Raw genomic sequence first — 24,316 nt, 5'->3', positions numbered from 1 at the left:
GGCAGTAGGCTACTTTGTCGGCAGTCATGAGAAGTTCGCTTGCTAACAGAACATAAATATGCTGCCCAGAAACCTCGTGAATAGTTCTGATTTGTTTTACTACACTAACGATGTTAAATATAGCCTTTGCCTACAGCATCTTCTTAACAGTAATGTTAACAAAATGACAGCATTCATATGACAAAGGAAAACGAATTCGTCACTCAAGACTGTGCCATAGCAACCAGTGTAGGCTACAGTCCTACCCAATAGGCCTACTCAAAGCAGATAGCGTTGTCTGACGGTTAATGCGCGTATTTCCAGAACAGGTCTGCAACTTTCATGCAGTTCTGAGTTCGAATCTAGGCAGGAGCAGAGCCATATAAAGGCCTAGGCCTATTGTTATCATTTTTTGCAAGGTGTTGCTCCTGGCAATACTTGTTTATAAGACGTTTGATTAGTTGATAGCTGTTTTTGGGACACGTTAAATGTTAAAGACTGTTACGCGCTGTTACAACTGTAGGCTACAATGATTGCAATACAAAAATATGCGCGTTAGTTTAGTTAGTTTTGTGATGTTTTGCACTTTTGCCTCATGTGTTTTCAGGTTTGAGGGCTTTTTTGGCAAGATTGACCTTGGTTAGACTCTGCATATGTTATTTCTCCGTATGGAAAATAAAGTCAATTTTCGATACACGTCTTTATTAGTTCAATAACAAGTGTTCCTTGTTAAAACATGTGACTAGTGAAACTCAAATGATTTTAGAAATTTGAGCCAAAGCCAAAAAGTGTTAGAGAGAAGGAGAGACGCCGGTGCAGCTCAGATGTCTTCTTAATTTTCTTTATTCTTTAGTAAAAGGTGCAGAACATTATTAAACTTTGACTATCGTTTTGATGTTCGTTAGTCAAAAACATCGACACATTGAAACGTTAGTCAAAGTTTAATAATGTTCTGCACCTTTTAGCCTACTAAAGAATAAAGAAAAGAATAAGAAGACATCTGAGCTGCACCGGCGTCTCTCCTTCTCTCTAAAATATCTGTCCTGGCCTGGTTGCACCGGATTGTCGCCAAACGACAGAAGCGCGGAGAACCCTCCTTTGTCTACCAATAAGTGTTAGGCTACTTTGTGCCCCGTGCTCCCCCACTGCTTGTGAAAGAAGGGGGTGGGGGAGGGGGGCTTAAAGTGAAAAAGCTTAATGTCCCAAAACGGCAACAAGTCATAATGGTAGGCTACAGGAAGTGGGGGGAGGGTATGGGATGACGAGAGCCGTCTTCGCTGTGCTAATCAGAAAGCATCTTCTATTGTCTTTCCAGGCGCACACAGCTCGTTACCATATAGCCTATCGAGTGCCTTAACAGATAGGCTCTGCTCTTGGGTTTGGCCTCACAGCTAGCAAACTCAACCCTCTTGTTGCTTGCAGTTTGTTAAATAAAGCGATGCCGATTACATTATTTATTTCTGATTAATTGCGTCTTTTGATGTCTTTTGCAACATCAGCTTGTTAGGCTGGGCTACTGTCAATGTCCTGTACAGGTAAATGTTCAACAATTGCTGGTGTAGGCCTACAGGCTATAATCAATTAGGGACTGTTCGTTATTTATTTAAGGGGCTACCGGAGGAGTTTTGGGAGCCAAAAAAGACGTGACCCTTCCTCGCCAGCAAGAAATTTTTCTATGACCCTCCAAAGTGATTAAGAAAAAATGCATGACCCTCCCCAGTCCATTGATGCCTTCTGTAGGCTACTGGGTCAATTTGGGAGCTTGCGTGCTACGTCACCTTTCTTGTCGTTTGCACAATTTCACAAATAATCACCGGGACCAAAACAAACCTTTTCCCGGGTTTATCGCGTATTTTACCTTTTTCCTTGCTGTCTTAGGAGGAGCTGCAGGGCCGTCGCAAGGGGGTGCGAGGCCCTGTGTGAACTTGACAGATGGTGCAAGGCCCTGTGCGAACTTGACAGATGCATGAACTTACGTGCATGAACTCATGTGATAGCTTAGGCTACTTTACACATAGCCAAGGCTACCGTCGGTGCATTTTAGTAGCCTAGTCTAATAAGCTACACCAGCTTGTCTTTAAGAGGGGAAATTGTATAGCCTATAACATTAGCTGAGTCACATATTTGGCCATATGGTGTTTTATCATAGGCTACATCCAATTAAAACCAAATAGTGTAACAAAGGAGAACACTTTAACAGGGGAAATTAATTGGGCATGAATCATTGTGCTGAACGGTATTTGTCAATGAGCAGAAACACACGACATTCAAACTGTTGATAAGATGTGCACTATGGAAACTGGTCTGTAGGCTAACATTGGACAAATAAATGACACTGACTCGCCATATCCTGACTCTGAAAAAACATTGTCTTGCTTTGCCGCAAACTCAGCAATGAAATCATAGGCCAGTTTGCAGGTAGCATTTCATAGAAGGGAGAGCTCAGTCTCTACTGTGACATTGAGGTGTGCAAATTGTTTTTAATAGCCTGTTCAACTTCGAAAAGCTTCACCCGATGCCAGTCACTGATCGCAATTTCAAATTTCGGGAAGCTTCGTTCAATCTTTTTAAGTTTTAAGTGCAGTAGGCCCCTATCTTTGGAATTATATCTCGAGCCTATTATAAGGTCCAGTGCGGTTATGTCCTGGGATTCGGTCGTGCTCAAAAAGAAAAGAAAAAACACTTTTTTTATAGATGGTCCAGCTGTTTTAAAAAAAAATTGTGCTACATTCAAACGCAAAAGGTGCTTTGATATCTTTTTCGTTTGAACGTCGGCAAGCTGGCATGCTGCGGTTGCAATGAATGAGAATAATTGGTTTTATCTGCGGATTTATTTTTTGGATGATTTTGAATATGACTCGCTCCAGTCTCAACAGCACGTCTACTTTTTCCACACGCATCTAAGTTCTAACACACATCCCATCTCGCTTTCTCTTTTCATCCCTGCGCACGGGGCTTTCTTAAAGGAGCTGCACAATTTTACAACAATTGCATCTACATTTTCATATTAGAATGTTTTGTCTGTTTAAAGGAGAATTCCGGTGTGATATTGACCTAAAGTGTGTTGAAACATGATACCGAGTGTGAACGTATGTCTCATAGCCTATCTCGGTTTGTCCCCTGCACTCCAAAATCTGGCGCTAGTTAGCCGATGCTACCAACAGCTTTTTCAATGGTGGTGCTTCGGCATCAGGCTAGCCATGCAAATAAATCACTGTTTTACACTATTTACGAGGCTCAATGCATCTCCACACTTCATTGGTAGACTTCCGAGGGCCCTGACATTTAAAACGAGACATTGAGAACTTTGAAAAAGCACTGGTAGTTTACTTACAAGACGATTTATACAGACAGTATCTTCACGAAGTTTAGCGTTTGCAGCCATCTTGAATTTAGTCCACGCGATAAGTCGAAACGGCGAGTAAGAATGAACAGGTATGATAAGGGATCAGATTCCAAAAATAATTCCGTGGAAATGCATGGATTCCAGTTGCTGCTACTGGAAGAAACTGGAATCCATGCATTTCCACTGAATTATTTTTGGAAGTCTACCAATTGAAGTGTGGAGATACATTGAGCCTCGTAAATGGTGTAAAACAGTGATTTATTTGCTTGGCTAGCCCGATGCCGAAGCACCACCATTGAAAAAGCTGTTGGTAGCATCGGCTAACTAGCGCCAGATTTTGGAGTGCAGGGGACAAACCGAGATAGGCTATGAAACATACGTTCACACTCGGTATCATGTTTCAACACACTTTAGGTCAATATCACACCGGAATTCTCCTTTAAGTGTAAGCTTAAACTACCGTGATCAATTTAAGTTCCCGTGCCCCCGCTGAAAGTCTCATGCACTTATCGTTACACTATCACATCTATAAGTAACAGTGACAAATAGTGTATAAGATATATAAAAACTCACGCTGTTGTATTATCATATATGTTTGGTAATGGCTCACTGCGTCATGGAAGCAGTTAAGTCAAGTCGCATCAAAAATAGTAGTGGCAGAACTCCCAAGTGACACCTTGTGGTTGTTTGTGTCAAGTGCAGTTTGTGCCATTTCTGCTGAGAAAACGGGGTGCGTGATTCATGAAGGAACCCGATCAAACTTAACTGGGACCCACTGTATATCCTTGTAGAATGGAGAGACACAGAGAGAGTTGGCCTAGTTGAACAGAAAGCAGTTGATACATGTGCAATCAGTTGAACCTGCTCTTTGATGGGGCCTAGTTGAGCAGCTGGAAGTTGATACAGGTGCAAATCAAGGTAATTAGCCCATTGTGATGTCATAGTGCCAATGCAAAGTCTATGGGGGAAAATAAGCTTGTTTTTTGGTAATATCTCAAAAAGTATAAAGTTTACAAAAGTGAAAAATGCATTCCTCAAATGTCCTTTTCAGGACCTACGTTACAAAGTTTGAACGAAGTTTCTACGTTAAATGGTTGAAGCTGAATTAGACGCAGAAATTTGGTGGGAAGAAGAAGAAGAAGAAGAAGAAGACTTCGGATAACAGAACAGTGCAGAATTGGATTGTTTTTACAGCTAAATGACAATAAAACAGAAGTTATCATTTTTGGATCACCGGACTGTCAACATTGTAAGCAAGGGTCTTGGCCCTCTGTCTGTTAATCATCACACTAGGTGTTTTCCTAGACTCCTCTTTGACTTTTAATAAGCAAGTCAATAGTGTTGTCAAGGGAAGCTTTTTCCAGCTAAGAATGATAGCAAAGCTTAAGTGATCTAAAACGCATGGTCACTGGCAAATAGCTTAAATAAATGTAGGGATTTGTCCAGTCCACATTGGGGGTGGTTTTGTTATCAAACATCAGTGAGAATGACATCTGTCATTACCTTTAACAGCAAGCAGCGCAACTTCAAACGGCGCATCAGTATTTTGATAGTCAGCGGCGCATTTGAAGGAATCTGCTTGCACGCGAGACCGTATGGAACAGGTATTCTACTAAACCATGCTTTACTAAAACCTAGCAGAGTATAGCCTTCACGCATCTACATTCGTCTATTATTTGAACTCCTAGGCAAAGTGAAATTAACTTCACCATGGTGTCATAATCAACGACAAAACAGTTATACACAGTTAATTACTTTCACTATTGACTGACGATAGGTTACCATCGAAAACATAGCCTGAAAAAAGCAACACTTATCCCAATAATGTTCGAATGACTAAATTAAAAAACCTAAGGACATTTATCCTGTAGAGGAGTTGCTGCTTACATCTTGTGACAGTGCGTCTTCAGCTGTGCCTTTCGCTATAGACAAGGTTTTTCTTGGTCAGTGGCGTAATGCTTTGTAGATGGTGTAAGATAGCAATTTTTAGATAATGTGCCAGATCACACCTTAAGTCGTTAATTGCCACACCCCTGGGCACATTGTGTAATAAAAGGGAAGGACATGGCGAAAAAGATAGGAATACGCTTTGCGTCATGATAAGAATACGCTATGCTAACATTGCGCAACACACGCTTATGTTTCAGATCGCCATGATGGGGCCTTTAGTTTTTTTTCTCTTAAAGTGCTTTAGAAATTCTTATCCATACCTTTATTTTCCTCAAGGCTTGATTACTGCGACTCACTACATGTAGGTTTAACTAAATCCACCCTGAGTAGACTCCAGCTGGTCCAAAATGCTGCAGCCAGATTGTTAACTGGATCTAAGAAACGTGACCACATATCACCAGTCTTGGCTAAACTGCACTGGCTTCCTGTAGAACACAGAAATAAATTAGATAAAATTCTGCTTTTTGTCTACAACGCTTTAAATGGCTAAGCTCTTCAATATCTCTGTGATCTTTTAAATCCATACTGTCCTCCTAAACCTCTATCTTCCCAGTGTCTTCTTTGTGTTTCTTCTGCTTTCTCTGTCTATGCTCCCCAGCTCTGGAATAGCCTTCCTGATGATGTCAATTCCTGCCCCACTATCAGTAGCTTTTTAATCCAGCCTAAAGACTACCTCTTCTCCCTAGCTTTCAACACCCCCTGAGCCATTCACCTCTCCCACCAATTTTTTTCTCTCGGTTATTTTAACTCCTTGTCATTTTCTTTAATTTTTGTTTTTATGTTCATTAATATTAATACAAGGACATCTGTTCTTATCGTTGAGATGTTACATTTGTTATTTTTCTTTATTTAGCCTATTCATATTTTATTTTATTGTTTGTTTATGTAAAATACTATAAAAATAAATGAATTTTGATGTTTGTCTACTGCATTTCATTGGCTCTGTACCTGTAAATGACAAAGTTTAATCAAATCTTTAAAAAAAATGATGTGGGCTGGAATCACCATAATGTATTAAATAAACAGCAGGGAGTGGTTCAGAAAATAATAATTCATAACTTCTTTACCAAAAGGTGTGAGACGGCTTACTGATAGTCTTATTGAGATGACCGGGAAACCACCCTCCATCTTCTTCAAAGTGTGCTGGTGGATAATATGCCCAGTTTTGATTGGAGTAAGTACAAATAAGTTTTTATAAACTCTGCTCTCGTGAAAGTGTTATTTTCATGACCTGAATGTGTGTAAATGTACTGTGTGTAGCTCTTCTTCAGCCAGAGGTGTAAAAGTCTGGCCTCAGAAAGTAAAATTCCTGCATATTTACTCCAACCATTCATTTAACCAGCTGATTGTAATTGGCACAACTCCTCAGCCAGGTAGATGAGTTATTAGAGAATTCACCTGTGATAAGTGCACAAGTAGAACCAATTCACCTTATCTGGGGGCGCCATTTTTGTCCGCTTTGTGTTCGAATTTCCCGTTGAGCAGTACATCCATTGTGATACATTGAGATAGCGGAGTTCTATCATATGTTATGGGTCATCCTAAAGTTAGAAACGGATTTTGGTTTCCTATCTGAAGTTAGGAGAACACTGACTTAGGAGCGGCTGTTCTGTGATGACTTTACCACAAACAGATACAATAGGATTTGCGAGTTAGGAAGTCTCTGCAAACCACGCACTGTGGCTTTGGGGGGTCTGTCTCCAAATCCATGTGAAGCCTAGGCCTATGCCTCATCATACTTTCGTTTTCTTCGCGCTGTCTTTTCTGTCTCCTTTCTTTTATCCCCCTGTGCTCCGGAGCCAGCTCCGCCTTCATCATTCTGCCCATTTTATAAGAATATATTATGACAATTATGTATTGACATACTGTGCTGAGAATGGCCAGTCCATTTTTAAAATATATTTCCATACGATACGGGAGGCCACCGCCGCATACTATGATGCTGCTGTTGTGCTGCAGGTGATCCTAGTGTTCTCAGTCATCCAGTTTAAGCCGGCTCGCTACGAGGATTACGTTTACCCACCCTGGGCTCAAGGAGTGGGTTGGGTGATCGCTTTGGCCTCGATCATGTGGATTCCACTGGCAGCCATACATACTTTGTGGGTCCTTCCTGGTTCTTTCATGGAGGTATGGTTGCTCCAGACCATACAGTACATGTGTTTTGTTGTTACAGTATTTTCATAAGCCCTTAGTGTTATTGTAATAATTCTGATATATTGTAGTAATTCCTTAATTTATGTTTTTTTAATCGATATTATCTATCTATTGTCTGTCTCAATGTCAATGAATATAGTATTGGTTTGCAGTTACCCTAAATGAAAGTTACATGAAAAAATTCTATCATTGTGTTTAATTTTTCTTCTGTCTTTTTTGTTGTTAAAAAAGAGAATACGCAGGTCCCTCACTCCCTTCGGTTTGGAAAAGGTTCCAACCATCCACCCATCAGGAAGTAGAGAGTTAGTTCCAGAATTGGCTGTGAAGCTTTAAAAGGGACAGCCATTTGGGAAAGCTCTCTGCCTTGTCACCATCACTCTCTAGACCAACCCTACTCCTTTCGTTACCACATTACACTTCAACTTTTCATCTGCTTGTTTGAGCGTCAAACAAAATGGGGAACCCCACTCCCCTCCCATACTATTCATTAGGTAGAGGATGCAAAGACATTCCGTGGTGTGATTGGAAGGCTACAGATCTTTTTGTATTCATTCAGTTTACACCATGGCTGTGGGCTCACTACTGTTGTAGTACTTCTCCCCAGGAGACTGTAGATACTTTTGCAGATCAGCTGTATATCCTCCCATCTCCACCTCAATCAAGGATCAATTGTGGACGTACAGGAGCTCTGCACGGCAGCCCTCAGAGCTAACTGAGGATTTATTACTGTATGGTCGTCCCTCTGCGGGCTCACCAGGGTGTGGATGATTAACTTAGCTGGTAAATTATGTTAAAAGGGGAAGATTTTTTTTTTTTTTTTTTTTTTAAATGGAAAATGTTTCTTTTTGTATAATCAGCAAGAGCCAAAGTGTTCTATTTAAAAAGAAAGCGGTTTGGGGCCAGTGGGGCCCCACTTTTGGACATATTTGAATACTACATATTTTCAACAGATTTGTTACTACAAACTTTTATTTATATTTATTTAGATATAAATACATTACTTCTGTGTGATTTTTTGGTAAGAAATAAATTCATATCAGTGCTTCCAGTGGACCTACTGTATGTAGATTGAGTTTTTAGTTTGACTCATCTTAGTTTAGAGTTTTATAAACTCTTTTATAAACTCGTTTTTTAATACTGCGGAGTAATAAGAATGTTGTGTTCAAATGTCTATTCAGCTGTTATTTTCCTTTTGATCACAAGTCTCCGTTGTCCAAGAAGAGATAAGTTATTCAAAGTCCAAAGGGGAATGTCTTAATTGTGACCAAAGTGACCGAAGGAAGGCTCATGTTGTCTGTGTTATCTCTCAGCAAAGTTGCTTAACAAACTGGCGGTAAACTAGGACAGAAAAGAATAACTGAATTTTACATCACTGAACATGTTTAAATAACCATGGGTAAAGGGCTGCATACATTTCTGTAATCTTTCATTATGTGCACTACTGTGGGATTATATTTGTTTGATTTTACTTGTATGTTAATTGCTTACTTGGTATGTTTTTGTAAAATCTGTGTTTTACATGGCCTACAACAACTGTTCATTTTAAGAGTAATTGGTAAGAGTAATTTCTGTGTGTGTGCGTTTATGTTAATGTAATGGTCCAGTCATTCATTCATTCAGAATAACCCAAGATAGCTTAGTCAAAGATTATAAATGGTGGAGCAAGATATTTCATCAGGAGCCTCTTCCAGGAACCCGGATCGCACAAAGGGGGGTCAAAATCCATAGAGTCATAGATTTCGCTGCCTCTGCTCTGCATAAAGGGGGATTTTGACCCCCCCCCGTGTGATCCGGGTGTGACACTGTAATGGGGAAAAACATAAAGCCGTATCAGCATATTAAGCACCGAATTTCATATTGTGATTTTAATTTGTAACCTGTGTAACCTACATGTATTTAGAACTAGGCCTACAGCCGACATTGAGCACTACGCTGTTTCACCTTGTAGTGGCGCCTGACCTTAATACAGCCCTCGGGACCGTATCGCTGGAAAGGAGCTAAGTCAGTGGCAGAATGCGCGCAAGAATTGTATACATAAGAAATGCCCAGATTTTGGGGGTGCTCCTCCCAAAATGCGTAACTACCTCTATCGCACGTAAATGACAGAGGGGAGAATTTTTTGTTACTTACGCACATGGGACAATTCCCGCCTTAGTAATTATGACGCCCGGCACTTGCCCGTCATATACTGTAGGTTTAGTCAGATTTTTTTTTTTTTCGCATGTCCAAATTTCCGTCAAGGATTCCCGGGACACTGAAAGACCAGGGTACACGAAACTTGGTGGGCATGTAACCCCATATGGATAACATGGAACCATCGTTTTTCGTTTTGATCTGTAGCCCCCAGCTGGACTGCACCCCGTAAGGAGGGTAGGGCGAACACAGTTTTCTGTGAATATCTCGAGAACCGTAGGGGTTTAGGAGGACCATTTTTTTTGTATGTTGATCTCAAAGGGCCATGTCAACCCATTCCATAACCACTCATTTCATGTATAAGCCCACCTAGTTAAACACAAAAAGTAAAAATGAGGTGTTGTAATCGCGGGTATCTGTGACCTAACATAGTCAAAACTGCATGAAATTGGAAGTGTAGGATCATTATGACACCCTCTGAATGCACGCCAAGTTTTGTGGAATTCCGTTCATGGGGGCCACACAATAAATTAATTTATGTTACTATACACCAACTGGCCTGTAGGTGGCGGGAGACAGTTTTCTGTGAATATCTCGAGAACCGTGGGGCCTAGGAGGTCCACCTTTTTTTTGTATGTTGGTCTTAAGGGGCATGTCAACCCATCCCATTACCACTTATTTCATGTATAAGCCACCTAGTTAAAAATTAAAAAGCAAAAAAAATTAGGTGTTTTCATCACAATATCTCTGGCTGACATGGTCAAAACTGCACGAAATTGAAAGTGTAGGATCATTATGACACCCTCCGAATGCATGCCAAGTTTTGTGAACTTTCGTTCATGGGGGGCCTTACAATAAAATAATTTATGTGTACATTTACTGACTGTACACCAACAAGGATTCCCGGGACACTGAAAGACCGGGGTACATGGAACTTGGTGGGCATGTAACCCCACATGGATAGCATGGAACCATCGTTTTTCGTTTTGATCTGTAGCCCCCCCGCTGTACTGGACCCCCCGAAAGGAGGGTAGGGCAGACACAGTTTTCTGTGAATATCTTGAGAACCGTAGGGCCTAGGATGACCAATTTATTCCGTATGTTTGCCTCCAGGGGTCATGTTAACCCATTCCATGTGCACACATGTGCATAAACAGATACACATGCACACACATACATTCACAGTAATCATAGTTAGCGATTGTGATTGGGTGCCCGGGTTTTAGGAACATTGGAAATGAGCGTCAATGGCCACTTTGCCAGACAGACCTGCAGAGCATATTCAAATTTGCCAAAGGTTCCTATGGGTATTTGTTTCCAGGCTAAACTCAAGGTCCTGCATGTGGAACCTTTAAGGCATTGTCATACACAGTACAATAATAAAACTATTAGTTTGTAGTCCACAGTTCAGTATGATGAAGCTAAACCAATGCAGACCCATTTCAGAAACATTTTGTATCTTCTCATTTTAATTTTTGAGAGACTTTGTGTAAAGACAAAACATGCTTTATCATCACAAACAGTTCAGTAATCTTCCTTTCTAGGAAGGATTTCAGGCATATACAGTAAGGTTGTAGTTTTCATTTTCAGGTTCCTGCTGTACAACACTTCATTGTTAGGCACAGAACAATGAGCACAAATTCAGAACATACAACCTTATTCAGTTTGAGAAGTGTCAATCTTGAGACATGGAGACATTCAACAAAACATGCCCTTCATAACACTGAAATACAGGCCATCATAGCCATAGACTGTCGGTCATAACTGGTATCAAAATTAGATTAGCACAAATGTCCAGTGAGGAATTTAAGATGTTGAAAACAGATGGTCAACCCTCCATTGCACATGACACTCTGCCCATCAGTGGATATGGTGTCCCTTGGTGCGTTTCCTAAGTAGCCTACTTCAAAAGTTGCATAGTGATGTTGATTTAATCGAGGACATTCTGGAGACTATCAAACCACCCACAGCTATTACGATTTCCCTTCAGACATTAGTATTCCTACCACCTTTTTACCGGTCCATGTACAGTAGATGGAATAAGTTTTGGCGAATTTGTAGTAGGTTTTCTTCCATTCTTTGAGTTCTTCCAGTAATTGGTGACAGAACTTTTCTAGCAGAATTTGAATACATGCGTGGTGTACATCTGTCAGAATTGAAATGTTTTATTAAAAAATAATTGATTTTGTACCCTAATTAGTGGAATTGCAGCTTTCAATCAGACATCTCTAAAGAATAGGGTAAAGGTTTAAGAGGCTCATCCTCCCCAAGAGTGATATCAGGGTGACAGAAGATAACAGACATAAAATAACTAATATAATAAGTTTCAGTCAAAAATGCCATTGAGCAGTAGTCAAACTGAACAATCGATTGTGTTAACTTCAATGTACATAAATGTCTTTCAACAAAGACTAGATTAAGCTACAACAATAGTCAGTATTGTGCTTTAGTTTCTCCCCTTTCTGTCTTTCAACGAAACATATTATGATATGACCTAAAAACTATGTAAAAACTGGTCATACAGCTGACCTTTTTACAATTCTTTTCTTGACAGAGACAACCAACCACACACCTTGGACATTGCAGACGCTGAGGTAATTTTCCCAACAGCAAATTACCCCTCCTGCCAGCCAGGGGCATGGTATCCCTTCAAAAAACGAAAGCAAAGTCTTGACATATCCGTCTGGCTTTGAACTAGGTTTTGCACACGGTCACCTAAAGGTGGCGCTAGTTAGCTGCTGACGCGCTGCCAACACTGCTCTCTTCATCTGCTCAGCCAGTTAGGCTATATGGACCAATCCTGTTGCTATAGCACCTGTTCCAGTGGCCACATCTGTATATCTCCTATCTAAACAAAAGAAAAAAGGAAAACAATAACTAAAAGCACTCCATGTTAATACTCATTTGTATGTAGGCTAATATAAAAACAGTTATTCAAGTTTTACAAAATTAACGAAAGATTTTGCTTCTTAGTGAGAGACACTTTGTATTTACCTGGACATGTGGAGGAGCACTAAGAACATACATGACGGTGCTGGCTATGTCCTTGGCTTTCAAACACTGGAAAAAACAACATATAGGCCTATGTAAATATACAGAGCCTACGAGGTGTCATCGCAAGATTTTTAATGTATATCAAGAGGACTTGCGCTTCTTTCACTAAATCATGTGCTTGTTTAACTGAATAATGTGCTCATTTTACTAAATAGTATGCTTGTTTTACAAAATGATGCTTAATTTTATTCACAGGAACTAGGAGAGGCAGTACAACAGACATTTCGATAAAGCTGGAAAGTTTGGCTCTTTACACATTAGATATTTTGTTGCCTTCCTTAACCTACTACACTTGGTATTGTTTGGATCTTAACAATGACTCGCCTCTGACTTCATGATCAAGGGGAACTTTATATATGTGCATCAAAATTGGTCTATTGTGCTGGCCAAGTTCCAGTGAATAAAACCTGGGAACAAAACAGTTAAAACGAGCGCACGATTTAATTAAAACAAGGACATGACTTAGTAAATTGAAAATTAAAAATTGTTTTAGTAAATTGAGCGTACGCTTTAGTGAAATGCTCTCTTGACATAAAAGAAAATTGTAGCGATGAGACCTCCCAGGCTCTGTATATTATATAATAATAAAATAAAGACATTCAGATTCTGAGAGACACACGTCCTACATACCTTTATACTTTCATATGCAGCTGCAGCCCTCTCTGGGTCGGTATTGTGGTGCCGGAAAGCAAACTCAGTCTCCACTATACCCGGAGATATACACTATAGAAACAAAAAAACACTTTCAATACCATTAAAGAGCAAAATAAAAAATAATAAAAACTTGCAAAACAGATATGCTCCATATTCTGCCCCATTCTCTCTAAAAGGTAGTTTTTATTTGTGGTCAGGTTTGGAGCTGAAAGGTTGAAACCCCAGGAGGAGAGAGGGCAGTGAGTGGAAGCGTTGCTCTGCTCACTGTGGCGCGGATGTGGGTCTTGGCCTCCTGTAGCTCCTGCCGCAGGCCCTCTGTCAGGGCAGTCACTGCGTACTTGGTGGCGCAGTAGAAGTGCTCGTCTGCACTGGGAAACATCCGGTGGCCGCCCATACTGCTCAGGACAGAAGATACAGAAGAGGAGAGTGCGAGAAGGTAAGTAGGTAGGTGGATATACATATTCTGATGGCTAATGCCTTGAGGCCATGGTATAGCTGGTCTCCATTTGCTGTTATTTCTAGGTTTGTCTGTTAAAGGTGTGTGTGTGTGTGACTGTATTGCACCTGTTAATGTTGATAATATGTCCATCATCGATATGTCTTTCCTGCATCGACTTGAAGGCCTCTCGTGTGCAGATGGACAGGGCTAGTACATTCACCTGGTGAACAATTCACACCAATCCCTCAATTATACATCTAGGCTTATGTAATACTTACTTACATACTTTTATCACAAATACAAATAGGGAACTTTTTAAGAGCTTTACAATATTTTCTTAAAAATTGACTGCAATGGAGGCTCCATACAACCATTGTCACAGAGTGGTGGAGCCAAAGCTGTATGTTTTCTGCCCCTAGTGTGTGTGTGTGGGTGTATGGAGTATCACCCTGGCCGGCCCCAGCAGAAGTCAGTTTGGCTGTCGTGAGTGGACTGGCTAATGCGGGCCCACCGTGCAAGACAAGGAGCAGGGAAAAGAACCAGAGTCCAGATTAAGCAGGCTAAAAATAAACACATTCTCAGACTCTCTCTCTTCTCTCCCTCCTCCTGCTGCCATGCTCCCTCAGCACCCCCTCCACTTCTCCCTTTCAGCTCGAATTCCATGGAAACTGATGGACGGGCAACAGAAATGTATGCCTTGAGTGGGCCATGTTTTTCAACAGGGTCCTGAATGGTCAAAGGGCCGAGAGGAGTCCCACTACAGGGGGAGCTGGCAACATTCTAGAAGTGGAACTCTGTGTGGCTCTGCTGAGGCCATTCTCAGGTTCTAATGAGCCAATGTTTACTTGAATAGAAGTCATGTTGAGCAAGGCACAAGGTAAAAACAACATTATATTTAAAGCCTGAGAAAAATGGGGAAATAATTTCCTTTACTACAAGTTTGATGAAAATGGATGACATCATGTCTTGTGTGTGGCCTACATTCTTGGATGCTGCAATTACAGTGAATGACACATCTGAAGGAAGCATCATCCTGTGTTTAAAAAGCAAATATATTTGTTTGGATAGCGCTTTGGAGACTGTCAGCAGGTTCATAAATCATCTTGTGGAGTCAGTAAAAAACACCTATCTGTAACCAGCCCATGCCTGAGCAATAGCTGAATCTATGTGTATTCCTCACTGTCAACAGTCAGTAGATTGCTTAATGACATCAAAGAGTTGAGGCAATGGTGTCAGCAGTAGTGGTTTCTTTTTCAGGATTATGATGAGGATGCAATGATACATGATTTATGTGAAAACCACAATGGAACGATAGACGTTTGACAGGTCAGATGGCATAAATGTACCTGTAGGCATTTCCCTGCCACACACACACACACGTTTATTCCTCACTCACATCGATCATGTTCCTCCAGGCGTCTGTCCTCCCGCAGAGCAGCGGCTCGCAGTGGGCCAGTCCGGCATTGTTGATGCACACATCCACGCCCGTGTGCAGAATCCGGATGGCCGAGAACATGGAGAGGATCTCCTCCTCGTTGGACAGGTCACACTTGTAGGGGAAGAGGGTCCCGCGGTAGCCCGCGCTCTGGCACTCCGCCGCCAGCTTCTGAAAAGAAGGAGCCAAACAGACAGGAGCTCAAGGTTTGGGCAGCGGCGGGGGGCCTCGGAGCAGGGGAATGAGCCGAGTCTGGCCGTGTGAGGATACAGGGCCTCTGAGCATCGGCTGGGATCAAACACACACATTTAATTATATTTTGATAGAGCGTCATAACCTATACGTCATAGTGCCCTTACACAGCACATATAGTACCCATCACATTTACTGCACCCCTGGTAAAAGAGATATTACAAATCATCTTTTGCCATTTTATCTTAGTTCCATAATCAAAACTAAGACAAAGTCAACCATGAATTGAATTTTTAGACCTTTTTTACTCATCTTTGCCAACTAGCAGAATGTGCTGTATCACAAGATGACACAGAAGCAAGGGATGTTCAGCACATGACTCTAAAGTGAAATACCGTTAACGTTTATATCATGTGTTGTCACATTGACATTGCAAAAAGAAAAGAAGGTTGGAATCTGACATTTTTGTATATTTTGGGATACTGCATGGAGCTGCATTTTGTTGTTTGGTGAACAAAAAAAGTCCTGGAAACATTTGAGTTCCTCCTTGTAGAAAATCCTGGGTCTCTTCGTAAAAAAGTGTCTGTTCAATGTAATTTGATGAGCCCATACAGCTTTATTTTGATTTCCTTTCACTCTGAGACTGATGATGGTGCATTTCAGTGCTGCTAACATCTCCACTCAGCAGTTTCTAGCAGAAGCACCCCGCATCCAGTCTTTACCCTGTCATCAAACCACTGATCTCAATCAGAACCCTTATTAGTACTTTAAGTACAAACATTGCTAGTGCAGAAAGCTTACAGAGTAGCATAGAAGGATACCGTGAGAATCTATGGCAACCTGTTGAATTCTTTTTGCACCCAGATTATAAATAAAACGTAAAATATTTGTATCTGTCTTGTGACTGTAACACTGCTGATGCAGCCGATAGAATAATGCATTTGTGTTACTCTGCTCATGTTTTTTGTGGAGTATGTAATTATGATGACAGTATGACATCATGTTCTGTATTCACAGCCTCCCAGGCATTAAATAGAATTATTTAGACAAACAACACAAACATAACAATTCAAAATAGTCCTATTGACTCTCATCCACTTCCTCCTACCTTGCATCAGAGGAAAAATGAACGGGGACTTCATATTTTGTCTGGTGGTGTGTGTGTTGTGCGGAGGCTCGAGGCCTCTGATGTGTGGTTTGTACAGGCACTGCCCCTCAGGTGGCCATCCCATATCAGTAGAGCTGTCTAACGGCCTCTCTCAGTCCGGCCGTCACCATGGGAACGGGGAGAGGAATGCAAGACGGCCAGAGAGGGGTTCTCAAGGATCGGATCACGGACAGGAAATGAGCATGGACACAAATGTACCTGCTAATACGTGTGTGTGTGTACGTACACACACACACACACACACCTGTGCTCTCTTCTCTGTTCTCCATGTTGAAACATCTCATATAAAACTGTTGAAACAATTCCACCCTCAGGCTGAGGGACAATTTCACTTATGCTGAAAATCAAAAAAGCATAGCCTACTGCTTTAGTCAGGGGCGTGCAGAGACCTTTGAAGGGGCAGGGGCTCAAATTTTAAAAAGGGCACAGGGAACAAAATTTTCAGAAAACGTGTTAACTTTATTTAAAACTTAATTTTGATTACAACCCAATAGAGAATACATTAGGCTACATGCAAATTATATCAAAATAAAACATCTTCCATCTTATTGATTAAATTCAAAGCTAATTTTAATAGCCTAGAAATCTAGACGCACCCTAGCGGCAGCAAATATGTTATTGCCTAGTCTGGCTTGTCAGGCTATAATTTTAATGTTTATCACAGTGAACTACCACCATTAGCAGGCTGGTGTCTTGCAGATTCACGTGCTGTGCGTGTGGCCACTGAGTGAAATGACGCGTAATGTAGCCTACTGTAAACAGAGAACGACGTGTGGAATTGGGTTAGTTAAACAACTACAGTAGCCTATGTCGTCGGCTTATGACGATTTAGAAAAGGTTTGCTTACTCTGTTTTATGAACTAGGTCTACTTACCTAAGCTACTATAACATAGTAACCTAAACAGAATATGTTATGAACGTTCAGCCTTAGATTTTCGAAGCTGCCAAGTTATTGAAATGGATGGACCAAGACATGGTTAAAACGGGTTTGATAGCCTACTTCATTAAACATGAAACAACTTTAAACATTTTATTCTCTAAGCTGAATACTATTGTATGTTCAGATAGGCTAACTGCCAAGTGACCTTACTGTGCTCCCAAACGTCTCCTGCAGCACTGTGCCTGTGTGCACCTTCTGAGAGTTCACTGATGTATGACGTCACGGATTGGTGGCCGCAAGGCATTTCAATTAGCACAGAAAATTGTTATTTGTTAATATTCACGTTGGAACTAGCGGAAGTATTACAAATTTTAAAAAGTAAAAAACGGGTCTTGTCAAAAGGGCACTTGGACATCAAAGGGGCAAAAGGGCAGGTGCTAGAGCCCCTGTAGCCCCCCTTCTCTGCACGTGCCTGGCTTTAGTAGAGTATATATTTGATACAAGATAAAATGAAAACAGACTTGGTGAGCTGGTTGTGAGTGCATGTTAGTTTAAAAGTCTGAGTCTGTGTTCTTTCTATTCTGCTCCTCTTCAGCCAGTTTGAATGAAAAGCACGCATATACTTTATCTGCTCATCCTTTCTTCTGTCCTTCACCAATTTCTTTGAGCGGTGGATCAAAGAACGAGAATGAACTACGGTAGAACACTTCAAAATGTATCGGACAAGAGAATCCTACAGTAACACCATCAAAAAGTTCTGTCTCTGGTCAGATACATCCATGTGCCTCAATCACCTCTTAATTGCTTTAGATGACACAACAGCTATGTCTTTGGCAACCAAACCTTGCCACGAGGTCAAAGGTCATAAATGATGATGGTGACATATGTGAAAGCAAAGAACCACAGTGAAGGAGTGCCTTATGACAGAGGCAGAATCTACTCCACCTAAAAACCTGTCAGCAGGCTAGAAGTCCAAAGGTTTGCGAATGAGCACACAATGGTGTACCTTCCCTCCACCTGATAACAGCACTGAGAGTAATTCACCAAGAGTCATAAACACAGGATGTGCCAGGAAATGGGTCAGATGACTAGTAAAACAATAATGACCATTTAAGCACAGGAAGGGAAACACCTACACCAAAATGAGATAAAGGACAAGGCTGACAAGCAAGTCTTACTGTAGTCTGAGCCATTAGTAAACCTTAGGTAGATCTTGGGTGGCCTACATATAATAGGTAAAGATAAATCTGTTGGCTTGCAAATCTGTTGTCACCCAGATACCAACGGCATTTTAAATATTTTATCAAGACCTTAAAGAAGCAACTTGAGTTTTAATAGCATGACCTGTATTAAATAGCATAGTATTAAATAGCATGACCTGTATTAAATAGCATAGTATTAAATAGCATTACCTGTAAAAAATAAAGTACCTTTATTTTCCTGTGCAGATGCATGTCTTTCGGTAATGGATAAGATCTCTGTTTTGCAGCCAGAGAATGAAGTCAGTATAGTATTGTGTAAAAAACTGTACCGACCGGTATAGCCAGATTTCATTTTACATTGCCCATTGTTCAGGCAGTTTTCCATTCAGGCAGGTTTACTATAAATAGAGGACACCAAAGCCGTGTCCACATTCCCAGTTATTTAGTGGTTGTGGTTTAGCAGTGGGACTGAGAGAGAATGACAGAGAGAGAGGGAGGTGGGTGGAGAGGGATGATGCTCAATCACAGTTTGCTGAGAAACATAAGCCATGATACCGATATAGTGGGTGTGACTGAGGTTGAAAACATCTCTAGAATGCCATGGATAAGTTACACAAGAGCCAAACCTAATAGACTTAGACTTCTGTCTGCACTATTCTGTCTTCCTATCAATCCGCAACCCTTCTGTTACCAATACGTCTCTCATGTACAATACTACTCGTTGTCAAGCCCCTGAAACGGAACGATTTAAACACGCTGTTGGCGTTTCGCTTGAAAACTCAGCTTTTGCGTTTGCAGAGACTGAGATGTTGCAGCTGAAGAAACAACACTGTTACAAATAAAAAAAATACCACATTCCAATTTATAATAGGCCCCTTCTACCGTGAGCAACTTAATCTAGGTCAGCTTCTGTGATGATGGTCTTGCCCACTCTGTCCAATCCCCTCTCTCTGAGGTGCACTGAACTCAGTGAACTCAACTCGCTAGGCTTGCTGTTCAGTCTCACGATGCCAGTTGGTTCATCCAATCATGACACACTTTTCTCATTCTGAGCCACAGGCGCTTGTGCAAGTTTCCCACAGTTCCATGCAAAGGGCCTTGATGGCAAAGTACTGAAGAATTCTGTGTTACAACTCACATCATACATACACAACTGTTCCAGACCAAGTCCAAACAAATATAAACAATCATATTGACATTTTAAAAGCAGCGTTTCAGCATATACTTGATGACTTCAATTCTGTTGCAACTGGTGTGAATTTAGTGCTCAAGTTTTACAATAGTACACAAAAGACACAAAAGACACATCTGCACAGGAAAATATAGGTAAATTCAATGCAGGCAAAACCACCTAAAAGCACAAGTTGTTTGTTTATAGGGTCTTGATAAAATCTTTTTTTTAAAAATAGTGTGGGATCCAACAGCAATAATGATGTCTAAGATCTGACTGATAAAATAGTGTGAAGCTTGCATTTGTGAAAACTAACCATCTTTGACAGGAAGGAGAACGGAACAATGTAGCTAAGAAGTGTAGGCCACACACATACACACACACACACACACAAATAGAGACACAAACTCCCACCAAAGAAGTGACTTCATCACTGACAGGCCATTTTGACCAGAGCCACAGAACAAAGTGAAAGCAAACCAGATCCAATGGATGTTACTGTGACTGTAATTGGAAGGTGATTAAGTACCTTCCATCTAACAAACACTGCTTGGCTAAATCTGAATAAATAGCTCAACATCCCTACATGACCCAATGCAAAGGAATTTATATTGCATTATTTTGAGTTTGAAGGATAAAATAATGCTTTTCTTGTGAACTGTATACTACTTCTGCATATAAATATTTTATATATTTTACTTTTTAATGAGCAGATACTACCATCACATGCTTGCCCCTGTCATCACAGAGTGTTTTGAGATGAGAGGAAAGAGTTAAGCAGCTTTGTGGCTTCACTGCCCATTAACATCTCTTGTGCAAATCAACACACAGACGTTACAGAAAACCTCAAGAAAAGTTTTCCATTACGATGTCCAAAATAATCACACAGGTACTTGAGGTACTCAGTGAGAAAAGCAGTACTAAGACAGAGCTGACCATGACCTCTACTCGTGTGCTGTTTAACCTCTATTTGTTCCCCCTGAGGTCAAGTACACTGGGGCACGACAGCCATTGCTAACGGACACTTCACAGGAATTGGTAACTTATTCCATAAAACAGAGGATGTTTACAAGCTGTTAAATCAAAAGATCTGCTGAGATCGGGGGTCTTTTCCAGGTCTCGTCTGTGATTCATTGACCTGTAAGCATCTAAAGGAAGGTGGAGGGCTTATTTTACACAGGGGACTTTTATATGGCTCCTCAAATATATGAAGAGGAAACCTTTTGGTTGATTAACATTTAATGAAACTCTGTTCAATCAAATTATTCAGAAAAAGCGAGATGCACATCCAGAATGGCCCCATTGTGATGCAACAGAGCAACAGAGCTCTGAACCTCCATGACGTTGTGACCAATGCTCTGTTCTAGAATCTTTGGTTGAGACCCTCTCCCTCACCCAGGTCAGCCAAGCACTCCTTTAATGATTCCATGTGACAACACAACCCTTCAAAAAAAAAAAAAAAAAAAAACACATGTAAAAGCAAACAACAAAACATTCTAATTTCTCTGAGGCAATAAATACCATTGATATCCAGAGACATCCACCTTGCATCGCACCTGCTCTGTGCTTTGTTGTCAAGTTCAGCCTTTACAACTGTTTCAGTAATCTCAGGTCATCTTAGTTGATTACAAGGACAAATGATAACATCAAACAGCAATAAAGATATCCAAGGCCATTACATATGCAAGTTGGTCTAAGGTTAGTCATATTTGTTGATGGGAAATAGTTGATTCAGTTTGTGGCTAATCGATTAGCGGGAACTGCCCCTAAATGAACAATTGCATATAATTAATTTCACTGCATACTTCACATCAATGTTAAGCTTACAGAACTAACTTAACAGTATCTTATAGGACTGAACTAGCAGACATGGACAGTGAAGCCATGGTCTTCAGTTTAGTCAAAGTCCTTTTAGGCAAGTCCCTCCACTCGGCAGCCAAATGGCAACGCTTTTTGGGCACTCGTCTGGCATCCATTTCGGCAGAAATGCGCGTGCGCAAGGCTTCACGACACCAATCTTGCTCCAGCGGCGAGTTCACAACACATCATTGGCACAATGTCTTCACAACACACCACATGATTGGCTCAATGTATTTACATGTCAACGTTTTGCCGAGGAAGGGGTGTGATATGTGTAGACAACGGCCATATTGGCGTTACAAACTAGCCCCATGCATTTCTATGGAGGATTTTTTGAGTGCTGTGTCTCCTCATTAGAAAGTCTCTGGTTTAGTCCTCTATATATTGATGAAGCTGCCATTTCCACTACTCCATTCCAGGAGTGAATTACCACACACGTCCATCTCCCACGGTTACCACACACGTCCATCTCAATAGTCTTAGTTCAGCTGCTGTCCCTTCAACAAGTCTGCATGTGCTGCCAAAACACACCACCTCTTCTAGTTGTGCTTGACCATTCAGTCTGTTGTTGCACAGATAAGTGAAAGAAGCTTGACTGACTTCAAATTTATTGTCATTCAAATGTATTCAAGTACAAAGACTTCAAAGAAAGCAGCTTTAGTAAAAATGTCCCATGTTTGTGGGCTACTGTTGCTGCTTAGGTACCAGCTGGTAGTGTCAAGCTCAGATTGCGTGTATAGAATTAGGAAGCGCACATTTAAGATAAATAAGTGATTGGTACTACTGCCTCTGTAGTCTTGGCCCTGCTCATGCCAACAACAATAAAAACACCTTTACAAACACAAATTAAGCTGCTTTCACTTTTGTTGTGAGTTTCTGTTTCTACATCTAAAATGTAGGCAGGTGTGTTCAATCAAACACACACACACACACACACACACACACACACACACACACACACACACACATTAAATACACACGTTGCTATTAACTGTATGATTTGTAGGATGTTAGAATGAAAATGCTCAGACAGTACACATTAAACCTAAACTTGTAAACGTAATACTGCTGATAGCGGATCTAAACACTCCTGGGAAGAGAGTCAAGGACATGGCACAATTCAATACAGTTAATTATTAACAGCAGACCTTCTTAACAGGAGACCATGATTAAAAGGACACTTTAAGCAACTGAAGACGAAATATAGTATAAGTAAGTGTATATATACTCTTTTGATCCCGTGAGGGAAATTTGGTCTCTGCATTTAACCCAATCCGTGAATTAGTGAAACACACGCAGCACACAGTGTACACACAGTGAGGTGAAGCACACACTAATCCTGGCGCAGTGAGCTGCCTGCATCAACAGCGGCGCTCGGGGAGCAGTGAGGGGTTAGGTGCCTTGCTCAAGGGCACTTCAGCCATGGCCCACTGGTCGGGGCTCGAACCGGCAACCCTCCGGTTACAAGTCCAGGGTGCTAACCAGTAGGCCACGGCTGCCCCTGGTAGGCCACGGCTGCCCCTAAAAAAAATGAAAGTTTGTGTAGTAGGCTACAGACATCAGCACATACTACTGGTATCATGTTTAAATAAATTTCAATATGGTCATGTCATGTGAGGGACAGATTAATAAACCTGTCATTCTGACTACCTGGGTCTGATCATGTCACAAAAATGCACACAAAAAAATAATCTCACAGCATGGCAGCGCCATCCATATCCAAGACACAATATCACCTAGTGATTGCTGCTTAATCAGTGACAGCCATGGTTGTATGTTTTTGCATGCCTTTTCAGTAGTTAGATTGCTATAGATCGACTAAAACTCCTTATACTGTTCTTTTAAGGCAACAATATTGTGCTTGTAGGCACGATTGTTTGATAGCTATTTTTGTATTACACTCAAATTAATTTTTAATGTGTGATTTTGTGTGAACAAATATGAACAGACCTGTCAAGAGAAGACAAGATACAATGTAAGATCAACTTTAAGATTTTTATGTCACCAATATCAACAAAGTACTTTGCTATTTTGCTTGAATCTGTGGCAACTCTGCTGGTGGTGTTTGCAAGTCTACTGGCTTTGAGCTGGTTAGCTCACTAGTTTGAAACTACTGTGATAATCGACAGCTTGTTGGCTGGTTGGTTTGGAATGCACATAGCCGTGAGCTGCTGATTATTTAAATACAACAGAACAGCTCAGACATATGGGCACTTGAAGTAATGTCCCATTTATGGCCATGCCTATAAAAAATCTAATAGAGCAGTCATGTTGATTGTAAGATCTTCAACAGGGACACGCCAAGCACAAAATGCGACAGAAGGAAGCATAGCAACCAGGGATATAGTGGAGGCTAAACCCAAGTAAACTCAGTTATCCACCTCTGAAATTTCAGAAATAGTTTATCCACCTCTTAAAAGAGTTTATTCACAAATTGCAACTTTTAAAATTAAAATATCACACTGTATTATCCACATTCACAATACTGTATGTACACTCATCAATACTCTATCATTTAATGCCATTGTTATTGTTATGAACATTGAACAATAACCTCCACCATCATCAAACATGTTCTGAATGCCATTTTAAAAATCCGATACCGCATGGCGCAGTCCACCTGACCTTGATCTCACAGAATTCATACCCACCTCTTATTTTACCACTATACCTCTGATAGCAACCAAGCTTTTGAACTA

General features: G+C 40.9%; 2 protein-coding genes across 7 annotated transcripts in view; one reads left to right on the top strand and one right to left on the bottom strand.

Moving 5' to 3' along the window:
* Positions 1 to 8,981, top strand: part of si:ch211-283g2.1 (sodium- and chloride-dependent GABA transporter ine) — a 41,258-nt gene extending 32,277 nt beyond the window's left edge. For all 4 annotated transcript variants that reach the window (XM_048267400.1, XM_048267393.1, XM_048267406.1 and 1 more), the window contains 3 exons: positions 6,349 to 6,449; positions 7,235 to 7,402; positions 7,661 to 8,981. In XM_048267400.1, the coding sequence (XP_048123357.1) occupies positions 6,349 to 6,449; positions 7,235 to 7,402; positions 7,661 to 7,762 (371 nt within the window). In that variant the 3' untranslated portion in view covers positions 7,763 to 8,981. The remainder of the gene's footprint in view (positions 1 to 6,348; positions 6,450 to 7,234; positions 7,403 to 7,660) is intronic.
* Positions 1 to 24,316, bottom strand: part of dhrs11a (dehydrogenase/reductase 11a) — a 30,318-nt gene that overhangs the window by 2,839 nt on the left and 3,163 nt on the right. The window contains exons 2-8 of one of the 3 annotated variants that reach the window (XR_007196271.1): positions 15,106 to 15,315; positions 13,835 to 13,929; positions 13,536 to 13,665; positions 13,247 to 13,339; positions 12,557 to 12,622; positions 12,135 to 12,410; positions 11,010 to 11,708 (exon numbers count right to left, since the gene is read on the bottom strand). Coding sequence is in view for 1 of the 3 variants with exons in the window: in XM_048267426.1 (XP_048123383.1) it covers positions 12,369 to 12,410; positions 12,557 to 12,622; positions 13,247 to 13,339; positions 13,536 to 13,665; positions 13,835 to 13,929; positions 15,106 to 15,315 (636 nt within the window). In the remaining 2 variants the exon portion in view is untranslated. Of the gene's footprint in view, positions 1 to 11,009; positions 12,411 to 12,556; positions 12,623 to 13,246; positions 13,340 to 13,535; positions 13,666 to 13,834; positions 13,930 to 15,105; positions 15,316 to 24,316 lie in introns of those variants that run through there. The other 2 variants (XR_007196272.1, XM_048267426.1) reach the window with 2 other exon arrangements.

This window comes from Alosa alosa, chromosome 2 (genome assembly GCF_017589495.1).
Source record: "Alosa alosa isolate M-15738 ecotype Scorff River chromosome 2, AALO_Geno_1.1, whole genome shotgun sequence".
Lineage (NCBI taxonomy): Eukaryota > Metazoa > Chordata > Actinopteri > Clupeiformes > Clupeidae > Alosa > Alosa alosa.
Note: the sequence above shows the minus strand (reverse complement) of the source record. Positions and strands in the feature narration are given on the sequence as shown.